At 43.6% G+C, this 26,062-nt stretch overlaps 1 protein-coding gene across 4 annotated transcripts in view; it reads left to right on the top strand.

Annotated features, from left to right (window-relative positions):
* DIDO1 (death inducer-obliterator 1) overlaps positions 1-26,062 on the top strand; it is a 198,626-nt gene that overhangs the window by 35,228 nt on the left and 137,336 nt on the right. For 2 of the 4 annotated variants that reach the window (XM_069243175.1, XM_069243173.1), the window contains one exon: positions 8,391-8,504. The exons of the other annotated variants lie outside the window; for them this stretch is intronic. In XM_069243175.1, the coding sequence (XP_069099276.1) occupies positions 8,391-8,504 (114 nt within the window). The remainder of the gene's footprint in view (positions 1-8,390; positions 8,505-26,062) is intronic. 4 annotated transcript variants of the gene reach the window in all.

Genomic DNA, 26,062 nt, shown 5'->3' on the forward strand with positions numbered 1-26,062 from the left:
TTCTCGCTTCATTGGTGGAACCGTATAAATTTAAACCAAGGGCGGCCGTTTCAAGACCCAGTGCCTCAATACGTGATCACAACAGATGCTTCCATTATGGGGTGGGGAGCACACCTCCACCAGCACAGTATACAGGGACAATGTGACATTCAACAAAAACAACTGCACATAAATCATCTAGAACTGTTGGCAGTGTTTCTAGCATTGAAAGCATTTCAACCACTGATAGCCCACAAACACATTCCTGTCCAAACAGACAACATGACGACAATGTATTACCTCAACAAGCAAGGAGGGACACACTCGTTACAACTGTCTCTTAGCACAAAGAATTTGGCATTGGGCAATTCACATTCGCCTAATAGCACAATACATCCCAGGTATTCAAAACCAATTAGCCGACAGTCTCAGTCGAGATCACCAACAAACACACGAATGGGAAATTCATCCCCAGATCCTACAAGGTTACTTTCTACGCTGGGGAACACCAAAAATAGACCTATTTGCAACAAAAGAAAACGCAAAATGCCAAAACTTTGCGTCCAGGTACCCACACCCTCTGTCCACGGGCAATGCGTTATGGATCAGTTGGTCAGGGATATTTGCTTACGCTTTTCCCCCCCTCCCACTCATTCCTTATCTGGTAAACAAACTGAGTCAAAAGAGACTCAAACGGGCTCGCCAACCGTGGTACACAACACTGCTGGACCTATCAGTAGTACCTCATGTCAAATTACCAAACAGGCCAGATCTGTTAACTCAACGCAAACAACAGGTCAGACACCCGAATCCAGCATCGCTCAATCTAGCAATCTGGCTCCTGAAGTCTTAGACTTTGGACACTTAGACCTTACACAAGAATGTATGGAGGTCATTAAACAAGCTAGGAAACCTACTACAAGACATTGTTATGCAAACAAATGGAAAAGATTTGTTTACTACTGCCACAATAATCAAATTAAATCACTACATGCTTCCGCAAAGAACATTGTAAGTTACTTATTACACTTACAAAAATCTAAACTAGCATTCTCTTCTATCAAAATACATCTCACGGCAATATCTGCCTATCTGCAGATTACACATTCAACATCGCTTTTTAGAATCCCAGTTATCCAAGCATTTATGGAGGGATTAAAGAGAATCATACCCCCGAGAACACCACCAGTACCTTCGTGGAACCTTAATATTGTATTAACACGACTCGTGACCACCATTTGAACCCATGCACTCCTGTGAAATGCAATACTTAACTTGGAAGGTAGCCTTCCTAATAGCTATCACATCTCTTAGAAGAGTAAGTGAAATACATAATTTACTATACAAGAACCCTTTATACAAATACATAAACATAAAGTGGTTCTCCGTACAAATCCCAAATTCTTACCAAAGGTTATATCACCATTCCACCTAAACCAAACAGTGAAAATCCCAGTCTTTTTTCCACAACCAGGCTCAGTAGCCGAAAGATCCTTACATACGTTAGACATAAAAAGAGCACTAATGTATTACATTGACAGAACAAAACAGTTTCTCAAAACAATTGTTTGTAGCCTTCCAAAAGCCTCATGCAGGGAATCCTATATCCAAGCAAGGCATTGCCGGATGGATAGTGAAATGTATTCAAACCTGCTATATTAAAGCATAAAGAGATCTATCTATTAAACCAAAGGCGTATTCCACTAGGAAAAAAGACGCCACAATGGCTTTTCTAGGGAATATACCTATGACAGAAATTTGTAAGGCAGCCACATGGTCTACGCCTCATACATTCACTAAACATTACTGTGTAGATGTGTTAACACAACAAGCCACAGTAGGACAGGCTGTATTACGAACATTATTTCAGACAACTTCAACTCCTGCAGGCTAAGCCACCGCTTTTGGGGAGATTACTGCTTACTATGCACAGCATGTGTATCTGCAGCTACACATGCCATTGAACGTAAAATGTCACTTACCCAGTGTACATCTGTTTGTGGCATGAGACGCTGCAGATTCACATGCGCCCTCCCACCTCCCCGGGGGCCTGTAGCCGTTATAAGCTTTACCGCCGCGGTCAGAATAGCCCCAGAAGCACCTGTTGGCGGTGCTTCCTCCGGTAGGAATGACCCCCTAAATGCCTCCACACAAGACATTTAAAGTTATTTATTACACTTACAAAAAGTCTAATCTAGCTTTCTCTTCCATTAAAATCCATTTTACTGCAATATCTGCCTATCTGCAGATTACGCATACAACATCACTTTTTAGAATCCCAGTTATTAAAGCATTTATGGAAGGACTAAAAAGAATCATACCTCAAGGACACCACCAGTACCTTCGTGGAACCTTAATATTGTATTAACACGACTCGTGGGCCCACCATTCGAACCCATGCATTCTTGTCAAATTAAATTTTTGACTTGGAAAGTAGCCTTTCTAATAGCCATCACATCACTTAGACGAGTGAGCGAAATACAAGCATTTACTATTCAAGAACCCTTTTATACAAATACATAAACATAAAGTGGTTCTCCATACAAATCCAAAATTCTTACCAAAGGTCATATCACCATTCCATCTAAACCAGACTGTGGAACTCCCAGTCTTCTTTCCACAACCAGACTCAGTGGCTAAAAGGGCCTTGCATACATTAGACATAAAAAGAGCACTAATGTATTACATTGACAGAACGAAACAATTTCGTAAAACAAAACAATTGTTTGTAGCTTTCCAAAAACCTCATGCAGGTAACCCTATATCCAAACAAGGCATTGCCAGATGGATTGTTAAATGCATTCAAACCTGTTACCTTAAAGCAAAAAGAGAATTACCCATTACACCAAGAGCACATTCCACTAGAAAGAAAGGCGCCACAATGGCTTTTCTGGGGAATATACCAATGACAGATATTTGTAAGGCAGCCACCTGGTCTACGCCTCATACATTTACTAAGAATTACTGTGTAGACGTGTTAGCAACACAACAAGCCACAGGAGGACAGGCTGTATTAAGAACATTATTTCAGACCACTTCAACTCCTACAGGCTAACCACCGCTTTTGGGGAGATTACTGCTTTGTAGTCTATGCACAGCATGTGTATCTGCAGCTACACATGCCACCGAACTGAAAATGTCACTTACCCAGTGTACATCTGTTCGTGGCATGAGACGCTGCAGATTCACATGCGCCCTCCCACCTCCCCGGGAGCCTGTAGCCGTTATTAGTTGAATGAAAATTGTAAATTTGTAAATAAATATTATTTTAATACACATTATGTACATACATACATACGTACTCCATTGCATGGGCACATCTAGTATACTCACAACACCTACCTCACCCTCTGCGGGGGAAACAATCTAAGATGGAGTCGACGCCCATGCGCAATGGAGCCGAAGAAAAACAACTTGTAACACTCCGAGTCCAACACTAGATGGCTGGATAATGCACAGCATGTGAATCTGCAGCGTCTCATGCCACGAACAGATGTACACTGGGTAAGTGACATTTTCCATATATAGATATACCATGTCACACCTCGCCAGATAAGAGGGCAGAGATATACAAAAATACTAACCCTTTAAATTCAGTTGGTAACATTTCTAAACAATCTTTCTGAGTAAAATTCAACTTTCATTTCAAGTTTACTGTAAATACATTAAGCTGTTTTTGCTCTACTTTGTTAATTTCCTGTAGGAGCCAAAATGAAAAATGTCCTGTACTTGTTTTTTTTCTTGAAAGTATATGTATAGTATTTTTAGAGACTTTCAGCTAGTTCTTTTCATTAAGCTGTTGTCATTTTGCATTGTTTTCCCACATGTTGCATGGGCAGTGGACTAGCCATCTTCAGCTGTTGGCTGGCTTCACAATGAATGATGGCATTTTGCTCTTTCCCTTAGTCCCTACACAAAAAAGTAGCTGTTCACTTTGAGCATGGTCCCCTATTACCATCAGTTTTATTTAAGCCCAATCCTCACACAACTTTTAGTAGAGTCTTGAGCCCAAATACCAAAGGCATACCTGGTGCCTGTCATAGATATCTGCTTGCAATAGTCCATGCATGTCTTTAATTCGGTAGCCTTAGGAGGCCACATAGTTCCCTTTTATGCTGGCAAAAGGTTTGTCAAATATCAAAGAGAACTGAGAGCGCTGCATCTTGACTTTGCCAATTGCTTTTGGTGTTGCTAAACAGTGTCTGGACACTAAGGCATCCTCAAAATAGGAAAAAGGCGTAAAGACCATTATATCATTCCCCTGATACACACAAGCTGAATGACGCAGGTACCATTTGCTTAAATTTAATAATCCAAAATCCAGGGGAAGAGAAATGCAGCACATAGGAGCACGAGAGGGAGCAGCATAGTGCGGAGAGAAGCACACTGACAAAATAGAGCAATATTAGTGAGAGTAGCACACTACAGGTAGCTGGAAAATAAATGCGCTCATGGAGTGCTTAAGCAAACTGGAAAAAGTAGTTCCTTGAAACAGTGGAAGGATGCAAGGCTGTGCTTTAGGGGAGAGAGAAACGCAAGCTGGACAAGGCAAGCCATCGTAGAAGAAGCAATCAGATATACAGTAAAGCCAACCAATGATGAGCAATTGTGTGAGCTTGCAGTAAGCTGACAATAGGTCTGTGTGGTAGGCTTGAACTAATATTAAATATATGTATATAAATGTGTATGCATGTGTATATATTTCTGCGTATACTGTTTAGAATTAATTTACTTTCCATAAAGCACGTTAATGGCAAGTGTGGCTGTGGATGCACGTGCTCTGCATACTCCTGCCATCTAGTGTTGGGTCCAGAGTGTTGCAAGTTGTTTTTCTTTGAAGAATCATGGGCATCGACTCTTTTATTAGATTGTTTTCTCTCTGCTGTTGGGTTAGGACAGGTCTTTCGACTTACTCTGGTTCGAAAACATTCCTTCAGTCTTCTCTTTATCAACGGTATTGTTTCTCGATCACATATTCCTATCTTTGTATTCGTTTCCTCGTTGGTCCGGCCACCAACCTCATTCCCTCCAGGGCGACCTCGCCCGTTTTGGGCCCACCTTACCATGCGGCACTGAACAGTACACTGAGCTGATGTTTCTGTTCTCTGTGCCTCTGGAAATTCCTCCAGGTGTGTAAATTGTGCCTCTCCCCCGATCACCAAGAAGCTACCTGCGATACATACAAATCCTTTTGGTCGAAGAAGACCGTTCAGTACTGAGTAGCTCGTCGGTTGGAGATGGCACACAGGAGTCCAGATGATAACTGGACATCTTTGGGGAGGAACACGCCCAGGAGGAGCTGGAACTAGAGAAGGCTTTCTCCACCCAGGAATCTGACATCCAGTCGGACAGCGAAAGACACGAGGTAACATCTGCACATGAATACCATGGCACCTCCTGGCCACCCTAAGACTGTTAAAAGGCCCCTTCTAGAGGTCACTGGGCCACGACTGCCACCAGGCCATGATTGGATCCGAAAAACAGTTTTGGCTGCCCCACCTCCCATCTTAGCTCTGAAAATAACCAAGATCAAAAGTTGTCGTCTTCGACCTCCGGCACTTCAGTCCGAACTTTGGCCCCAAGTACTTTGTTACTGATCCGAAAAGCTACCACCTTCACTTTGGTGCCAAGCAAAGTGCAGTGACCGAAACCTTTGGTTCCAAAAAGCACGGAGACATGATCTGCAGAGCAGAAGGACTAGCCTGTCTTCAGCTACGTCTTTGCCTGTGGAACCCATTTTGAAGACCATGGACGCTTAACAGCGTCCCCTCCATATCCAGAAGAGTACATAGTTCCTTATTGCTACCCCCTGTACTTTCAAGAGGCTTTGGACACTTCTCTACATCCTGAGAAGGTTACCTCCCTTCCCTCCTCATATATCTTGGGGATCCTTGTATACACTGGGGGAGATTGGAGTTGGACACAGCAGGGCCCAGATCCATGGGACACACATGACCCTGATCCCATGCTGACCTATTGACCCAGCACGACCCTCCCCACCACAGGATAGCACATCCTATCAACAGTTGCTCGTGCAACTATCTTCCATGATGTTGAGCTGCATAGGGACCCAATCGAACAGGACTTCCTGTTCGCTACCGTTATAACCACACACAGATATAGAGTTTGTCCCAGTACTCCCTGGCATGCTTTGTCACGCAGACAGCAATCTTAAAGAACCATGTCTGCTCTGGGGCTATCACCCCTAGAGCAGATAAGAAATACAAGTCTGGTCTTGCTGACCTGCTATATAGCGGGTCCCTCCAGATTCCATAGTGCCCACCACTGCACGGAAAAAGTCCAATAGTCTGACTTCAGGGGACTCTCCTCCCCCAGATAAGGAGAGTAAAAAGCTGGATGCCACTAACAAAAGGGTGGCTGCCCAGGTAGCCAGTCATTGGCATATCGTCAATTCACATGCCTTGCTAGTGAGAGATGACAAATAATTCTATCCGCTGTGCCCTGGATGCTGCAGACACAGCTGCACGCGGTATTAGCACTAGTGTGATAATGAGACACGCATGACCGATGCTCTGGGTTCAAACCAGAAGTCCAGCAGGCAGTGCCAATATGCCCTTCGACAAGGGGCACCTTTTCAGCCCTCAAGTGGTCTCCACCCTTAAACTGAAAAAGATACCGTCACCGCAAAAGCCATGGGTGCTCTTCAGCTCTCCAAACCCCCAATATTGACAGAACCAAAGACTTTAGGGAAACCAAACCGCTCTGTGTAGTGTTCCGACTACCTCACAAAGGAAATCCAGTTTCTAAAAACAACATAGCTAGATGGATTTGTGCAATATCAGAGTTGTCGTCTCTCTATTCCGTGACTCAAATGCTTCTTCAAAGAAAAACAACTTACAACACTCCGGACCCAACACTAGATAGCAGGAGTATGCAGAGCATGTGCATCAACAGCACTACATGCGACAAACAGATGCTTACTGGGTAAGTAACGGTTTGAAACATTTAAAAAAAGAAATAAAAGCAAGGAATAGTGCTCCTACTAATGAACCCTCATGTACGAGAATTTAGACACTGCCTCCTTGAGGAATTTAGGGAGTCCTCTGTCCTAAAATATGCTGAACTTCGGTAGTTAATTTTTTTTCCCCACCCTGAGCACACTCCTGGAAGTCAAATGCCTGGGAGATGACTGCCTTACCTTGCAGTTTACTATTTCTTTTTTACAGATTCAATACTTTAACAAAAAAAGGGTTTTCTTGCAGATGAATTCTATCAATAGTAATATTTTTTTTTATTGCTTTTGACAGATTAATTAGCATGTGAAAAATCAAAATGTTTTCATTATTTTTGTTAAAGTTAAAACCACAGTATCTAATGTTTGCCTAGCTGCCCATTGTTGAGAGTTTTCAGTGTGTGCTCTAGTCCATCCGTAGCGCCCTCCCCCCCCCACACACACACACACCTTAGGATGGTTGGTCTGTTGTCCTGTTAATAGCTTTAACAGCTTTTCTTTTTTTTCTTTTTTAAATGCCTAATTTTGTTACATGGGTATTTTTTGACAACTTCAGATTAAGAGCCTAAGTTCTAGAAATTCTTCCTTCAGATTCCTTCCTCTTGTACTGAACCGTGTGTCAGTCGTATCCCATATGTGCTGCATCATCTCCTGGACTTTAGTTTTTCACATTTTTTTTCTTGATGCTACAAAACATATTCAATTTTGGTAGCTCATGTATCATACCTCTGTCTTCTCTATTCTACAAATGTGGTTGGTCCTGCAGGCCATTTGTGAACCTGGTGACACAAGAGGTCCCAGCGGCCTTACGTCGTCCTCCTGTTAGTTCATCTGTGCTACTGAATTCTGATACTTGCAGGCGCACATATAAAACAGTACTTCTGAAGTGTTATTGGTCTTGGTTCTTATCCAATCTTTTTGGATTGTTACTCTTTAAACCTGTTTGTGCAAAGTGATTTTAAAACTGGTCTATTTAGGTTTATTAGGTGGCATTAAATTTGGATCTTTTTGTGGCCACCCACATTTAAAGCGCACAATCTTTTGTAGGGAAAACATTTTGAAATCTTAAGTATAAAAGCTTCATGTATGTACCCTAATTTACTAGTCCACCAGAGACTCAACATATTTAGGAGCACTTGATGTGACCTTTTCTGATGTATCTCTTTAGCATTCTTAAAGTTAGATTTGACTTCTAGTTATCCACTGCCTTATTTCATCAGTAGAGTACCTTCTCTGCTATTTTCCAATCATCCGAACGGCTGATAGCTTATTTGTGAACACACTAATAAAACAATAGTAGTAAAAAGGCAGTAAAATGATTAGCTTTAGAAAACAAGTGGGTTTCTTTTGTTGGCCTTATCCTCAGATTGGGAGGAAGGAAAGGCAAAATGTTTTTAGTCTAGTCTTCAGATTTGTAACTGTTTTGGTTTATTTTTAGATTTGCAACTTGAGAACGATGTTATTCCTTCCTTGGAGACAATTGCAAGTTCTCAGTCTTCTGTGATATTTGAATCAGAACCAAACCTTGACAACATGGAAAGCAGTTCTCCTGGTATGTCCAATATTTTCATCTTTTTGTTGTAGTAATCTAATGCAGCACGTTTATATTTGGGACAGTCTGTGGTGTGTATATATATATATGGGTTGTTGATCATTAAATTTTTTCCATGTTAATTAAGTTAACGATTTAGTTAAGTGATCAATATTCTTGTATGTAGAGCTCGACCAGTTAGATTCTTGAGGGAAGCGCATAGTATCAAATTACTAACTCTAGCTAGTTCGCCAAAGTGAATTGTCTTCACTTGCTGGTTTTCTTGTATTTGCAGTTTTTGGTCAGTTGCTGTAGTAAAATGAAAATGCATTCTTGCTGCTGAAATTTTTTGGCTTTCCTTTTATCCATGACGGTGGTCTGAATTATAACCCTAATTAACAGATTGAGGCATTTTTATGCAGATTTCAGCGTGCAAAGTAAAATATTTAATTAAGAGTTTTCCTCTTTCCGACACACTGATTCACGTGACTCTTACGGCATAATACATTGGTTCTAGGATTTTTTGTTCATAGCAAGCACTGGAGAAATGTGTAGATCTGAAGAAACTAAATGTACTAGACATTTTATAGTATTTGTTGGAAGTCACATATCTGGACATCCTGGTTAGATCTGGCATTTTCACTATCCTTTTTCGGCACATCCCTTAATTTAAAAAAAAAAATATTCTAAATGGAAGTGACACAATTAAGAATAACATGAAATTGTAAATTTGAACGTAAGATTTAAACTTTAAAGCAGTGAATGTACATTGAGTAGAGGATGTCTGGTATGTGGCTGTTGCAAGCTAAAATTGTATGTATTACTTAGGTACCATTTAATTGATTATCATAGATTGGTGTGACACAATAGAAGGCATATTCATTAAAGGAGATGATCTCCTACTTGCCGGATCTCCCAGCAGTCAGTTAAAATCAAATAAAAACACTGCACCTCTTTTATGTTCTTAAGTAGCCAAGAATTTTATTCAGCATACAAGGTCAGTGGGGCTGAAAATGTAATTACACTCAAGTAAATTTTGAATTTTTAAGTTACTCCTGTTACCCACAAGTCCCCAGTTTTCATCATGTTGAGTAATTAGGCACCATTTGTAGCAAATGTACAGCAAGCATGCAGTACTCAGTAACAGAAATGCTGCTTCCTGTAAAACAAAATTGACACATGGACCTGTTCGCGTGAAATATGGTTTTAAATGACTGATTTATATTTTGCATAACTACATGTAATTTCACTACTTTCATCCAGCTTAATGTAATTATGTGAAAGCAAATTAGGTGAATTTCAAACACCCATAATACAAAGTAGTTCAGAATACATTTACTTGCCATTTACAAACTGAGGGAAAACACTAACACTGACCTGAAAAGAACTGCTGCTTTATGCAGCAAGAATGGCTTTGTGTTTGTAGTGTGCCAGTGTCACTTAACACTTTTTTTCATCCCTTGGAAGCAACCACATTGATCTCTAATGTGCACCCTTACACTTAAACTTGTAAATTCTAATGTGGATCACTTTTTCAGGGCACACGCCATGCATACGATTTTTGTTCAGAATTACTTTTTTCCCCTCATTCTTGTTTTCCTGCCTTCCTTTATCCAGTTGCCAAATCTGTGTTTAATGGTAAGACTGCCACTGTTGAGCAAACCTCCCCTCTAGCAACGATCTGTTTTATGTATTCTACCATAACTATCCATCATTCTTTTTAATCAAAGGTTAAAGGGTGCGGTGGGGCATAGCAGTTACGCTCTAAGCCTCAATGGACATTCCTATGCAGTACTATAGATCTACTTTAAGGAATGACCAGTTCCAGCCCTTTGAAATTTATTGGAATATAATCTGGTTTTCCAGCGCCCTCTTCACATTATTGATTTGATAGTATAAAATTGATTGCCACATCTTTTACCATATGCTGATCTAAGATTTTGCATATTTAGGCTAAATAAAATTTGTATTTTCACCTTAGGCTCGGTTTCCCCTGGTGCATCCTCAGGATTCAGCTTTGGTCCCATTTTACTCATGCAAGTTTGTCTTTATGGGTATGCCTCTGGTTGAAGGAAACAGTCTTCTTGGTGGTGGCCTTCTCACCGATCGGAGCTTAGTCTAGTTATGCCGGACACACTATTGTAACATCTCATCCAAAGGAGCTTTCCTAGTGGCCACAGAGTGACCGAGCTTCATGCTCTTCGAGGCAGAGCCTAATAACAGCCTTTTACTGCAACAGGGTCGTAGCGCATCATTCTTGCTAACTGTTTCGATTTTCTTGCTGATTTATGCATCTCCTTAAATCCTTTCTCTGACAGAGCTTATTGTGTGCTTTTTGCTGTACCTAAACAACCCCATCCAGATAAATAATATAGCTTCAGGTATTTTTTATTAATGCTATCAATTTGTGCCTGATAATCCTAGAGCACATATAAAAGAAATCGGCTATAATTGTTCTTGGTTGGGGAATATTCTACTGTTAGTCATATATAGAGAAGCAACATAGAAGTCTTCATCAATCAAGTGTTGTAGCACAGACGAACGAGTTACTTACCTTCGGTAACGACTTTTCTGGTGGATACATTAGCTACCTGTGGATTCCTCACCTCATGAATACTCCCATGGCGCCAGCATTTGACGGAAATCTTCTTACTAGTCTCTGCACGTCGACGAGGACGTCACTCTAGCCCACGCGACGCCGTCTGACGTCATACAGGCAATAAGAAGTCCTCGCCGACGTGCCGATGACAGTACCAACATTTTTTACGTGCATGAGAATAATAATAATAACCCAATGCAATGAAAGAGCAAAGCAACATCTCTTAATATTGTAAATCACACAACATTGCAATAAAATAGCTGTAGATTTAATATAACCTTTTTTTTTTTTTTTTTTTTTTTAAACAAATAAATATATTTATACATACGAATCATGTATATACCCAATATATATATAGATTTATATATACATATACACATATATACAAATATCATACATGCAAAATGTATTGCAACTTTGAAGACCAAAAGGAGCACCCTCAAGGATTGCTTGGAGAGACCAAAAAGGCAACGGGGAGGCGGGTGGGACCGTGAGGAATCCACAGGTAGCTAATGTATCCACCAGAAAAGTCGTTACCGAAGGTAAGTAACTCGTTCTTCTGATGGATACAACTACCTGTGGATTCCTCACCTCATGAATAGAGTCCCAAAGCAGTACCACGCCCGGCGGTGGGTGCCTAAATGGTCAAACCAAGAAATCCTGCAGCACTGACCGTGCAAAATGACCGTCCCTTCTGACCTCAGAGTCCAAACAGTAATGTTTCACAAAAGTGTGAAGGGACGACCAAGTTGCGGCCTTGCAGATGTCAACCACAGGAACACCCCTGGCCAAGGCCGAAGAGGCCGACTTAGCTCTGGTGGAGTGAGCTCTAATGCCCTCAGGCGGATCCTTCTTTGCCAAAGAGTAACAGATTTTAATGCAAAGAACAACCCACCTGGAGAGTGTTCTCTTGTGGACTGCCTTTCCTCTCCTCTTGCCCACGTATCCGACAAACAGCTGATCCTCCAGCCTGATATCCTTCATTCTGTCGATATAGAAGCTCAACGCCCTTTTTGGGTCCAGGCGATGTAGTCTTTCTTCCTCCTTTGAAGGATGAGGCGGAGGATAAAACGTGGACAAAGTGATTGTCTGAGCCAAATGGAAGGGTGAAACAACCTTCGGAAGGAAAGCAGCCTTGGTCCTCAACACCACCTTATCCCCATAAAACGTTATATAAGGGGGTTTAACCGATAAGGCCTGCAACTCACTCACTCTCCTTGCAGATGTTATAGCTACCAGGAATACTGTTTTAATAACCAAATACCTTAAGGGGCAAGAATGCATAGGCTCAAAAGGGGACCCCATAAGGAAAGTCAGGACCAAGGACAAATCCCATTGAGGCATAACGAATGGTTTTGGAGGATATTGATTCAGAAGACCTTTCAAGAATCTGAGAACAATAGGGGATTTAAATAACGATGGTTGGTCTGGAAGACAAATGAAGGCTGACAAGGCCGACAAATAACCCTTAATGGTAGCTACTGCACAACCTTTCTGCGCTAGAGACAGTGCAAAAGACAAAACATGTGACAGACGAGCATGTAAGGGATCAATCTGTCTCTCTCCACACCACATAACAAATTTAGACCACCTATTAGCGTAGATAGATTTAGTGGAGTGTCGCCTGGCCGCTAAGATAACATCCACTACATCAGGCGGGAGAGAGAAGGAACTCAGGTTGCCCCGTTCAATCTCCAAGCATGTAGGTGCAGACTCTGGAGGTTGGGGTGTAAAACCTGCCCCTGCGACTGCGAGAGGAGGTCTGCCCTGAGAGGGAGACGGAGCGGAGGGCACAGTGAGAGTTGGAGAAGGTCGGAGTACCATACCCTCCTTGGCCAATCCGGAGCTATTAAGATGACTTGGGCCCGGTCTTGGCGAATTTTCCTCAACACTCGAGGAATCAAGGGTATGGGGGGAAACGCGTAAAGCAACTGGTCGCACCAGGTTATCTGAAACGCGTCCCCCAACGCTCCCTGCATCGGATACTGGAGGCTGCAGAATAACGGGCAATGCGCGTTCTCCCGAGTGGCAAACAGATCTATCCGAGGAAACCCCCACATCTGGAAGATTAAACAGACTTGATCTGGATGGAGACGCCACTCGTGGTCTGCCGAGAATTGGCGACTGAGACTGTCCGCACGTACATTCAAGACCCCGGCCAGATGATTTGCCACCAAGCAAATCTGATGGTCCTTTGCCCAGGACCATAGCCGAAGAGCTTCTCTGCAGAGAAGGTACGACCCTACTCCTCCCTGTTTGTTTATGTACCACATCGTGGTAGTATTGTCCGTCAGGACCTGTACCGACTGACCACGAAGGGATGGGAGGAAGGCCTTGAGAGCCAAACGTACAGCCCGTAACTCCAACAGATTGATATGAAACACCTGTTCCTCTGGAGACCAAAGCCCTTTGATCTCCAGATCCCCCAGATGAGCTCCCCATCCTAGGGTGGAGGCATCCGTTATTACCGTGGCCACTGGTGGCGACTGCGCGAACGGCTTCCCCTGTGAAAGATTGTTGCCCGCAATCCACCACTTCAATTCCACAGCAGCATCTCTGGAGATCTTGACAGTACCTTCTAAATCTCCCTTGTGTTGAGACCACTGCCTTCGGAGGCACCACTGAAGAGCCCTCATGTGCCAGCGAGCATGCGTGACCAACAGAATGCAGGAGGCGAACAAACCGAGCAGACGAAGGACCTTGAGGACTGGAACTACCGCTCCATTTCGAAACATTGGAACCAATTCCTGAATATCTTGAATCCGCTGAGGCGGAGGAAAGGCTCGACTCAATGTTGTATCCAGTACTGCCCCTATGAACAGGAGGCGCTGAGAGGGCTCCAGGTGAGATTTGGGCACGTTCACCGAAAAGCCCAGGTCGAACAACAACTGGGTTGTTGACTGCAGATGATGCGACACAAGCTCCGGGGACTTGGCTTTGATTAACCAGTCGTCCAAGTAAGGGAATACTGCTATCCCCTTCCTTCTGAGCTCCGCCGCAACCACTGACATCACCTTTGTGAAGACTCGAGGTGCTGAAGTAAGACCAAACGGGAGGACCGCAAACTGATAGTGCTGCGACCCTACCACAAACCGGAGATACTTCCTGTGCGACTTGAGTATCGGGATATGAAAGTAAGCATCCTGCAAGTCGACAGACACCATCCAATCTTCCTTGTTCAACGCCAAAAGCACCTGTGCTAGGGTCAGCATCTTGAACTTTTCCTGTTTGAGGAACCAATTCAAGATCCTCAGATCCAGGATTGGTCTCAACTGACCATCCTTTTTGGGAATCAGGAAGTATCTTGAGTAACAACCTCGACCCTTTTCCTGCTCTGGGACCAACTCTACCGCGCCCTTTGAAAGGAGGACTTGAACCTCCTGTTCTAGCAACAGGAGGTGTTCTTCTGAACAATAAGATGGGCGGGGCGGGATGAGGGGCGGGAACTCCCGAAAGGGAAGGGCGTAGCCTTTTCCCACAATGCCGAGAACCCAAGTGTCCGTTGTGATAGACCTCCACTTGTGGAGAAAACGCTGTAATCTTCCCCCTACAGGAGAGGAGTGAGTGGGAAACGGTGGAAGCCTAAGGCTGCTTCCCCTGCTGCACCCCTCCAGAGGACGAGGAAGAGGCAGAGTGCTGTTGAGAGGCTCCTCTGGTACGGACCCCACCCCTCCCCCTCCCTCTAAATGACCTATAGGGGAGGGAAGAGGCGGGTTGCTGGAACCTCCCCCGAAAGGAAGAGGAATAAGAGCCACGCCCAAATCCCCGAAACCTCCTGAAAATTCTAGAAGAGGCAGAGGAAGAAGGAGCTTGCAGTCCTAACGATTTGGCTGTGGCTCTGCTCTCCTTAAATCGTTCCAAGGCCGAATCTGCCTTGGCTCCAAACAGTCTGTCCCCATCAAACGGGAGGTCCAGCAGGGTCGACTGCACATCCGCAGAGAACCCTGAGTTTCGGAGCCAGGCCTGTCTTCTTGCCACCACAGCCGTGCCCATCGCCCTGGCCACCGAGTCGGTCGTGTCCAGCCCAGACTGGATAATCTGGGTCGCGGCAGCCTGGGCGTCCGAGACCACATCCAAAAGACCCTGGGGAAGCTCCGTGAATGAAGACGAAATATCATCCATCAGCGCATGGATGTACCTCCCCAGAATGCACGTGGCGTTGGTGGCCTTCAACGCCAAACTGCATGACGAAAATATTTTCTTGGACTGCGCATCCAGTTTCTTGGAGTCTCTGTCTCCAGGCACCGTCGGGAAGGAACCAGGCGCTGACTTTGAGGAACAGGAGGCTTGCACCACCAAGCTCTCCGGCGTAGGGTGTCTAGAGAGAAAGCCAGGGTCAGATGGTGCAGCTCGATACCTCCTGGCCACAGCCCTATGAACGGCCGAGGAAGACACCGGCTTCTTCCACACCTCCAACACCGGATCCAGCAAAGCCTCATTAAATGGCAAGAGAGGCTCAGCTGCAGCAGAGGCCGGATGCAATACCTCTGTCAGCAAATTCTGCTTTGCCTCTGCCACCGGCAAAGGCAGGTCCAAAAAGCTCGCTGCCTTCCTCACCACAGCATGAAAGGAAGCAGCCTCCTCCGTATATTCCCCTGGAGATGAAAGGTCCCACTCAGGGGAAGTGTCCAGCCCACTGGCTGTATCCAGACCATGCAGTCCGTCTCCAGAGTCCTCAATCTCTCCCTCCTCTAGGACTCGCTGGTACTCTTGCTCTTCTAAAAGACGGAGAGCACGCCTCCTCGAATGAAGTCTCTCCTCGATACGCGGAGTCGACATGGCCTCCGCCGACGTCGAAGAACGGCGCCGATCTCCAGAAGCATCTGACGCCGCGTCCGGCGCCACAGGCAGCTTCGGCGCCGAGGCAGGAGCCGGAGGACGAGGTCTTGGAGCCGATGGACCAACCGGAGTCACAGGGCAAAATCCTGACTTCGACGGAGGGGCAACCTCCGGGGCCGAAACATCCGAAGCCACCGGAGCGGCCACCGACGCCGGCACCGGCGCCGAGCCCACATTCCCAAAAGGGAGAAAGGGCATAAAGGGTGCCGGCCGAAGAGGCGCAGGATCACCCAACGAAAAGGCCAAGGGCCCCGAAGGACCAGCCGGAGCAGCTCCTGGAGCCATCTGCTGAAAGATGGTATACATCGCATTAAGAAACGCGGTACTATCGGCTCCAGGAGTGGGAAAAGCCGGATACTGGGGTGCCTGGATCGAAGGCGACCCCGACGCCGGCCTCGACGTCTGCGACGCCGGAGAAAACACAAGAGGCTGCACCACCTCAATCACTGACGCCTGACCAGGTGAAGTCGGTGACGCCGGAGAGGGCAACGGCGTCGATGGATGCGGCGTGACCGTGGGGCTGACCTCCCAAGTCCTCCGACGCCGAGCCGAAGGTGACCTCGAATGAGACTCCTTGCTGGAGTGACGTCGTGAGTCTCTACGGCGCCGGGAGTCTCGATGACGCCGGTGAGACCTTGGCGAAGAAGACTTCTTATGATGTTTCTCCTTCTTCTTTGACTTTGCCATGAATAACTTGGCCTCGCGCTCTTTGAGGGCCTTCGGATTCATGTGTTGACATGAATCGCAAGTCGAGACGTCGTGGTCGGAGCTCAAACACCATAGACAGTCGGAGTGAGGATCTGTAACTGACATCTTGCCCCCACACTCCCGACAGGGCTTGAAACCCGACTTCCTCTGAGACATTGTTACCGCAGAGAAGACTACGCAGCAGACAATACACTGTAACCACGAAGGTAACAGTAACTCCCTCGAAGATAACCGTTTCGAATGCACGGAAAAAAGGGAACTGTCATCGGCACGTCGGCGAGGACTTCTTATTGCCTGTATGACGTCAGACGGCGTCGCGTGGGCTAGAGTGACGTCCTCGTCGACGTGCAGAGACTAGTAAGAAGATTTCCGTCAAATGCTGGCGCCATGGGAGTATTCATGAGGTGAGGAATCCACAGGTAGTTGTATCCATCAGAAACAATCGGGCTGTTCTGAAGAATCCTTTTGGCTAAGAGTCTTCCTATTACACAAGCTTCCTTTTTTTTGTTTAAATTAAGAAAACCCCCTTGACCATCGTTTAGGATATTGTGATGATGTAAAGGTTACTAGTGCTCTTAGTTTTGAATAGAAACCATAAGCTCATAAAACAGCTGAGCCAAGTGGACAATTGACCACTAATAGGAATGCTAGGAAGTTGACGTGGCTTTATTCTAATTGTAATAGTGCATTTGTTTAGCTTTTCTTTGTGTGTACCCGATCTTGCTGTTTTACCTTCATGTGAATTCCATCCATTATACGGTTAGTTTGCTCCCTTTGCAACATGTCTTGATCTTTGTGGCAACGCTATCTTATCTATAAAAAACTAAGGGAATAATCTGAAGGAGGAAAAAAAACCTGCATTTAAAGAATGTCCGGTTTCACTTCTGTGTGTGTGTGGTTTAAAAAAAAAAAAAAAAATGTTTATTTTATTTTTTTAATTTGTAAATTAAGCGTTCAAGATCACTGTGTGCAGACGGGAGTATTCTAACTTTTTGACTTGAGTGAAGATTCCTGCAGTGCACCCCATTTGGAAATGTTTCGTTTCCAAATGATACTCTTTTTGTAGACTGGACATCAGTGGAATGTATGCTGTTGCTCACGAAGGGAGAATTATGCAGCATGTCCTTTTTACTTGCTCAACAGGAACCCTACATTGTACAGCTTTCCCTAAGAATACTAGGTTTTCAAACTTTTGTCATTGTGGGTATGAGAGTCTTTAATACTTTTTCATTTGTTTACTCTTTAATTCTCTCACCGCATCATTTAGGTGTTCCTCCTAACGTCATGTAGTTTCTGCCTTCCTGTGTTTCAAAGTTGCCTATTAAGCGCGGCTAGGGTCTGTATCATTAAAGCGCCTTTAAATGGGTTATTTCTATCTGACACTGAAAGGATTTCGTTCACTTGGTGTGACAAGAGAAACTCCATGCTGCTGCCTGTTGAATTGCATGATGGTACACAGTGACTACGATTTGATGGTGACCGGGATCTGAGTTTAGTAATTATAATGTGATTTCTGTATCAGTCTATGATTTTTATGGTGCCTCGCACACTAGACCCTCCCTCGAAGCCCTTCTTGAGAAGCATGTCATCAATCCAGGCAGTCAACAGTAAAAAGGGAAGAGACTTCTGCTCATTCGAGACTTTCCCCAACATTCCTAGATAGAAAGGATCACCTCCGTGTACTCAAAGGTTCAGAGTTCTTCAGTGATTTTGCCTGTAAACCCTCGAGGAGAAATAATATCCTAGCTTTTCTAAAACAGGCCATACAATGACAGAAATTGGTTGTTTGTGCGATCTCCATAGATTCAGCTGTAACTGCAAGGTAGACCTGACATTCTTCTGTTACATCGTCTCATTTGCCTGTTCATGACCGATTAGCTCCTTAGCTGGCAAGAATGTAAAGTTTCTCAAGAAAAACAACTTCTAGATTTCCTCGTGGTGAATATTGACAAAAGGCAATGGAATGTTTTCAGCCTCACTACTTCAGCTCCTTCAAAGAAAAAGCAGAATAATCGACACTAGAAAAATCACCACTGTGTTTGCAAGAATACGTTCGTAACGCACATTACCTTGGGTAGCTGGTCTCAGACGTGCTTCTTCTCAACAGTTAACCGTCCCGTTCCAAAATTGTGCTCAATTGCAGACTTGACAAAATCTACATTTGTTTAGTTAAGCGGCTCTAATGTTAAATTGAACATTGATTTATGCCCTCACAGCTTCTGAAATTAATACCTTAGTTTAGATACATCGTAAAGCAGTAATTTCTTGCCTGACAAGTTGTGTGCTACTCTGAAATGAAACTTTGACAGTACCCACTGCAGCTTGGATATGTATCTTGATGTTGGTCAGTTGATTTATTTTTCATGATTGTGATTCTTGAATGCTACTATGAGTAAGAAGGTCTCATTGTGCCTGATGTACCAAAAGAATATTCTCTTAAGTCAAAGTTAGTAACTTCTTTCCTTTATACAATAGGCAGGTGCGGTGCACGTTGTTTATTTTTACCAGATAAATGTATTCTGTAGTCAGCCTTGCTATAATTCCTGTAGACTACACTCCACCCTAGGGCTGTAATGTGCATCACTGAAACATGAGCATGACAAATGATGCATCACTGCCTACGCAGCATTTGAGACTGCTGAAGTATCTGGACAATTAGTCCAAATATCAGCTGTCGTAGCTCACTTCAGGTGGACCTGCAACGTCATTTTTCCTTTTCATCTTGGGGAGAAGTAGTGTTTCTTAAACTGCATACTGTTACTGCAAATTATTCCTGGTTATAGTTCTGCCAGCTGCAATGATGGTGGATGGTAAGCACATCTAATTGCTGTCTGGCAGTGAGCTCAAGGATGATTTTGGGATTGGACATCTCTGCTGGGATTTACTGTGTGTATATCCAGCACATACCGCATAATCCTGCTGATGCCTGAACAATGCTTTCTATGTCCTCATCCCACGATGGGCTGCTTGAAAGCCTAACCACTATGGAGTAAAACATGCCCAAAACACAATGCACATTTACCTGATACCACAGTGCACAAACAAAAAATGTAAGGATCGTATCCCAAATAATACTAAAAGTATTATAATACACTTTCTCCACTAAGAATTTTGAAAAGCTTCCCGATACCATCATTCCTGCATGGTGGCAGGAAGTCTGTTTTTGCAGCACACATCTTTTCTCGATTCACATGCTGTGCATTATTTCACTATGTAGTGGTTGGTCCTGGAACTTATACTTTAAGTTCCAAACTTCCGTTTCTTTGGCATTCTCTTCCTTGTCGCTTGACAGCTTTAGATCTTGGAGTGAAGTTGTTTTTCTGCCTCTGCATTGCGTAATGTGCACGCCTCTGCTTTTCTTGAGTCTTAAGCTATTGGGTTTGAACTCCGCATCGGTTTTATTGGAGTCTAATTTTTAGTATATTGACAAAAAAAATTGCACACCTGATGGTTGTCCCTCTGCGAATTTGTGGTGGCACTCTGAGCAAAAACAGAATGGTGTCTTAATTTCACACTGAGCAATAAGCCCCTTGTCCACACATTTTCCCTTGGTGCAAGTTCCACTTCTATATTTTCTTTTAATTTGATGGAATCTTCTAGTAATGCCCCCTGTCCTTTGCTGTGTTGATGGTTTTCTTTGACAAAAATATGTCTCGTTTCGTCTTTATCCTTTTGGAGTTTGGATACCTTTTCGATGCTTTCAGACCTAAAGACCAGAAGAAAGACTCAAAAGATGGCGATCAAGAGTGGGACTTCCAGGGAGGGCGTCGGACGTCAGAGTAGACTGGAACAAGCACCAAGTGGCGGGGGCCGTCTAAGCCAAAAAATTACTATATAAAAAAAAAAGTTCCACACCCAACCACTAGATTGCTAAATAATAAACAGTATGTTAATCCAGAAAATTCTTAAAGATGCAAAACTACTCCAACAGGTAAATAACCATTTTAGTTTTGTCCGGAATCAACTTTTCTTTTCATAGAGCTATTTCTAATTAACACCAATTTCTTTGAGGTTCTCGAATTTGATTCATGCCTCTTGAAGAAAAGTGTTCAGCATTTTTTTTTTTTTTTTTTTTGTGTCTTGCCTGCAGAGGGAAGCTTCTCAAGGAATGTTTTTTTAATGATTTACGTGTAGTAGGCTTCTTGGTGCTCCCTCGATTGCAGCATTTTCAACAAGATGTACAGCAAAGTTGTTCGCCTTGGGGTGTCAGAAATTTGAGGCTGCAGGATCACCACCTTCTGCCTCCTTACGGCTTCAGAAGGAACGGTATGGTCCTGATTCCACTGATGATTCCTCTACCACTTCACGAGATGGGTGAAATGCATGTTGAAACTGGTGTGAGAGGCCATTCCACTCATCATTGGACGTTGAGTTACTCATTGTCAAACTTCTGTATGTGGATCTAAAGTTTTATAGTACTCTCGGTTGACGTTGAAGTTTAGAGGTGGAGGTGGTCATCAAGACTGTCTGCAGTGGTTCATTTGATACCAGACGTATTGGATCCCATGTTGGATAATTTGTTACATCCTTTCTTAGTTGGTGGTGTTGAGAAGACTAAAGAAAAAAATGCAGATTTTTGAACTGGTCAAAATTTCCTGAGCCAGGTCGTTCTTGCCTTTTCCTTGGTGGTGGTAGCTGCTAAGAAGGAAATACATTGTAGGAGGGTTCTACTCCTTTACAGAGGAAAATCAGAAATGGAACTGGTCAGAACTTAGCCAACCTGGTCACAGCTGCCATTTCTTCTACCCTCTAGAGTTGGCATGATGGGGCCCTTATGGATTGTAGGAATTTGTATGGGACTATCCTCCGAAGTGTGAAAGAGAAAAGTATATGTACATATGGTAGTTTAATGTTGTCCGGGATGCATCTTACATCGCTCCTGCTGACAGCCATTCAGTTCAACTCAAGCCTTTGTTGAGGCTTAGACTTGGCACTTTAACTCTGTTAGGCAGAAAATGCTGTAATAACGTTTTAATGGCATATCTTTGGTTGGATCACAGTGGACAATTAAAAAAAATAAAACAATAAAAAAAAAAAAAAAAAAAAAAAAATGAAGTTGTAGGCAGAGACCTGAACAAGATTGGTCATGAAAAAATGGTTTCAGCTGCAAAATGAAAAATTTCACCCAGAAGAGGATATAGGTAGTAGTGTTATACAAGTGGGGCATAGCATTGACACTCTCCTCTCCTTAACATTGAGAACCCCCCCAACCCCCTTGAGAAAAAAAAAAATAGAGGGAATATTTCCAGCTGTCACTTTTCGTGACTGCACATTGCACAGGCCGAGTGCTTAATATTGCACAAAATGGGCTCAATCATATTTTTACAGTTCTTTTACAGACAAAGGGGATGAATCCTCCTTTTTTTTTTTTTTGACCAGCTGTTTCCGAAAACTTTAGTGCTGTTGGGGAACAATAAAATAGACTCTTTAATCAAATAGCGGTAAACTTAAGGGGTCTAGTCCTGCTGTTTTCTAACTAGAGAAAGGTCCGGAGCCCAAATCCCACCATGTTTTACAGCTGTAAAGCTTAAACAGGTCCAGATCGAAATTCAGAATGCAGGCTCCCCATTTAATCTTACCTGCAGCAGTGTGCTTTCTTGTACCTTATTTCGTGGAACGAAAGTTTTTTTTTTTTTTTTTTTTTTTTTACACATTTCAACCTTACCAATAACTGTTCAACCTCCAGATAGAAGTCTGGTCTCCAGGTTTTTTTCAAACATGACAGCAGTGGTTCATGTTTCCTAAGCTACAAGGGGGGTGTCAATTTTCTTTTATTTAGATTGGCTGGTTGGTGAAAGCTTTTAGCTTCAAAAGCTTTTCTTCAAGCTGGGCCTGCATCTGTCATAAAAAAAAATGCCTCTGGATCCAACTCAAAGTATTAAACACTTAGGATTTAATACTTTCAGCTACTACAAAAAGGAAAAGTGTCTTTCTCAGTAGAGGAATGTCTAGCCATGAGACATGCATTCAGCTACAGTTGATGCAGACTCCTTTTACGTTTAACTGACCTTTATTGGTGTTCCATAGCCTTTTACATTTCTAGCACCTGTGACCCAGACAGCATTATAGACGTCTTCACAAGTGTTTAGAGGGTCAATGGTGTCAAGATTTGGACAAAGGTCTATTTGACTCATGACCCACCATCCCTGCAGTTGTGGTTCAAAAGGAAGAATCATAACAAGCACAAGCACTCATATCGTGCCCCCCCAAATTTGCCCTGGTTTTTGGGGGTGGTGATATTAGTGCTAGAGCCACTGAGGGATGTCAAATACACCCTTCAGATCGGACACTGAAGGGGTTGGGGGTGCTTTTTTAATTCGGACCCGAAACATTGGAAAAAACTGCGGGACAACACAAACGCACCCCGAAAACAATAGAACCAAGCTTTCACATTAAGTTAAAGCCTCCCTAGACTGCTTCCACACCAAAAGACATGTTGACTGAAGGAAAGTGGAGACAGAGCACTACAAGTCTCATTCTGCGATGTTAAAAGGCAATCAGGACAGGCAGAGGAGGAAAAAGTAGCAACAAGAGGGTCTAACCCCAGAGAAAAGACTGAAGACCGCATTTGATGCCAAGGAAAGGGGAGACTGTGTTCAATGCCGTGGAATGGGCGGTCAGTTGAGTGAGCGAGGTGCGTTAAGGCCAAAATGGCATCTGTCCTCCAAAAAGAGAGATATAAACGCATCCCTCATTTTGAATCAGTTGTTGCGAAGGTGGTGCTGGACAAGGCTTGAGAAAAGAAGATCCAGGTGAACTTGAACCACAGTTCAAACCCAAGCCCCTGGAAGATAAGCAGGAGATGTTCCTCAAGAATGAGGATATGTATGGGCAAGGGATGTTCGAGGATGTCAAAAGTACCGACTAGTAGTGGCAGGATCTACAGGAAGAAGTTCACTCATTGAGGCCATCCCCGCTGGATGAGATAGCTTTGTTATAACTCAGTGATCGAGAGGACCACAAATAAGTACTGATTGGTACTGAAGGTTATTTGCTGGAGACCCGTCTGCCTAGATAAAGCAGAATCCAGTACCTCCCCACGTTGCAAAGCATTTTTAATCAGGGAAGGGAGGAATTCAAAGAGCTGGCAGGTTGAAAACCAATAACTTCACATGTTGAGAAAATATAAGTTCTCATCAAAGAATCCCTCGTACATCAGGGAGAACACAGTGGCAGATTCCATATTAGAGGCCATCTCCACGAAAATGACCAACACCCAACCCCATTCAACTGGATAATGTCCTCAGAGTGAGTAAAATTGGTGGAGCAAAAACTTGGAGTGTTAAGGCAAAGGAACTGGTGAACTGAACCACTACGTGCACCACCAGGGGAAGAAATCGGTACTTATGAAACACTTTCCCTGAACAGTTCCAACACAGGACGACCTTTATGATACTAGAAGTAATTGGGGGGAAAAAAAAAATGTGTAAATACTTTCTTGAAGTCCAGGCTGGAGTGGAGATGTAGCAAGTGGGCCACTAGGACAACCCTTAAAAAAGGTACTCCTGGCAATGGGTGTCAGTGTTTGAACGCCAGTATAAACCAACATAATCTGCTCCCTTTTAACTGGCTAAAATGTGTTCTGATGAATACTTCTTCCTGCAGATTCCTCACCTTTAAAATAAAACAGGGCGCCCGACTGGACCTGGAAATTTCAAAGCTCTTGTGTTGCTGGTAGGGCTAATGGCTTTGTATCTCCATTGGTGGTGGTGTCAGGTGACTTCTTCAAAGATACTAAAAAAAATACAAACCAACAAAAGTCATGGCGGTGCTGCATTTTCGTGCCTTTCCATGAAGACTGGCACCTCTTGTGAGAAGACAGTCCAGAAAAGGAAGCTTTCATGCTTCAATACCAGTCTTTTTACCAGGGGCTAGCAACAAAACACTCCATCAGTGACTGTTCCCTACAACTCCACACCACCCCTTTCAGAGCCGATGAAGACTAAATCGTCAACACTTCAGAGGAGTGGGTTCCTTGAACAACTGGCTTTGAGACAACCCCAACTCATAACTCCAGTTTGGGAGTGAAGCGACAGGGGAACCTTCTTACCTTTTTAAAGGCCTTCAGAACACTATTCTAGCGAAAGATGGTACAAATTCAAACGGACAAAACACAGTTTCACCTTGTCATGCAAGGACGAACAAGATCATGTACACCACAAAACCAAGACCAAAACAATTGGATGCTGACGTCTAACTTTGATAGCAATACACCTCACAGATTTAGAAAAGAGGCAGACCGGTCGAGCACACAAGCCACTTGTTCACACAAATAGAACCACTTAAACACTTGCCGTTTTAGCTCCCAGGAGTTGTACACACCAGAGGTAGATTTGTTTTAAACAGCAAAAAACCCTCAAAATGCTAACGTTTCACATCCAGACACACCACACACACACACACACACACACACACACCACACACACACCCACACCACACACACCACTGTTCCTGTGGAATGCCCTATAGACTGGTCAAACAAATGTGCCTATGCTTTTCTACCAATAACACTAGTAAAACTAGTGATAAGTGCAAACAGCTGCACACAACGCTAATCCTGATAACCCGGTAGTGGCAAGACGAGCATGATTTCAAATCTAATGGAGATGTTACATGAAAAAATAGTTTTGCAGTGTGAATCTTTTTGGGATTCACATGCTGTCTTTTATTCCACCCTCTGGTTTGATCCAGAACTCTCCTCTTCTATAGTAGTCTCTTCTATCCCTTTTTTGTTTTTTTGGCTAGGCGTCAACAGCCCTAGTCCTTGACGATCTCCACTAAAGTCTCCATGCATGGTCGCCATCTTCAGATTATTTTTTATTTCATTGTTTGGGCAGGAAGCAGCGATAAAGGTCTCCAGTCATCAAAGGAAAACCAGCATTTGCAGTGCAATAGATCACATATTTGCAAACAAGTTAATGGTCATCTTTTTGACAGCAGCGCCCATGTGCAATGCAAAAACATAATAAAAGATGACTTAACAAAATAAAGTTGACCTTAAAAAATAAAACTTAGCAATTTTGTTTGTCCTGCTGGGCACGTTTTTGCCAGTCACAACCCTTCTGTTTGCCGTGCACTGGAAGTTAGAACACAATAGTATCTCAGTCACGTCTGGAGCATCGGAAAGTTGAAATCAATTAGTGCTTGATCCCTGCTCCACACAGAGGAACGGGGAATGATGTCCGACATATCTGGACGAATTGCGAGGCTGTAAAAAAGAGGGCCATGCAAACCAACAAGTGGTGAGCGACCGGCTGGCTCCAAGCCCTTTCCTGAACACAACAGTGTCTCACATGCACTCGCAGGTTGGGACCTAAAAAGGGGAGATAAAACAAGAAATCTTCAAGAAAAAAAAATTCGATATAGAAGCAAGGGAAGCTTGTCCTGAAATTTCCACCAAAAAAACAATGGAAAACCCCCATGAAATGGAGCA

Source organism: Pleurodeles waltl, chromosome 7 (assembly GCF_031143425.1).
Source record: "Pleurodeles waltl isolate 20211129_DDA chromosome 7, aPleWal1.hap1.20221129, whole genome shotgun sequence".
NCBI lineage: Eukaryota > Metazoa > Chordata > Amphibia > Caudata > Salamandridae > Pleurodeles > Pleurodeles waltl.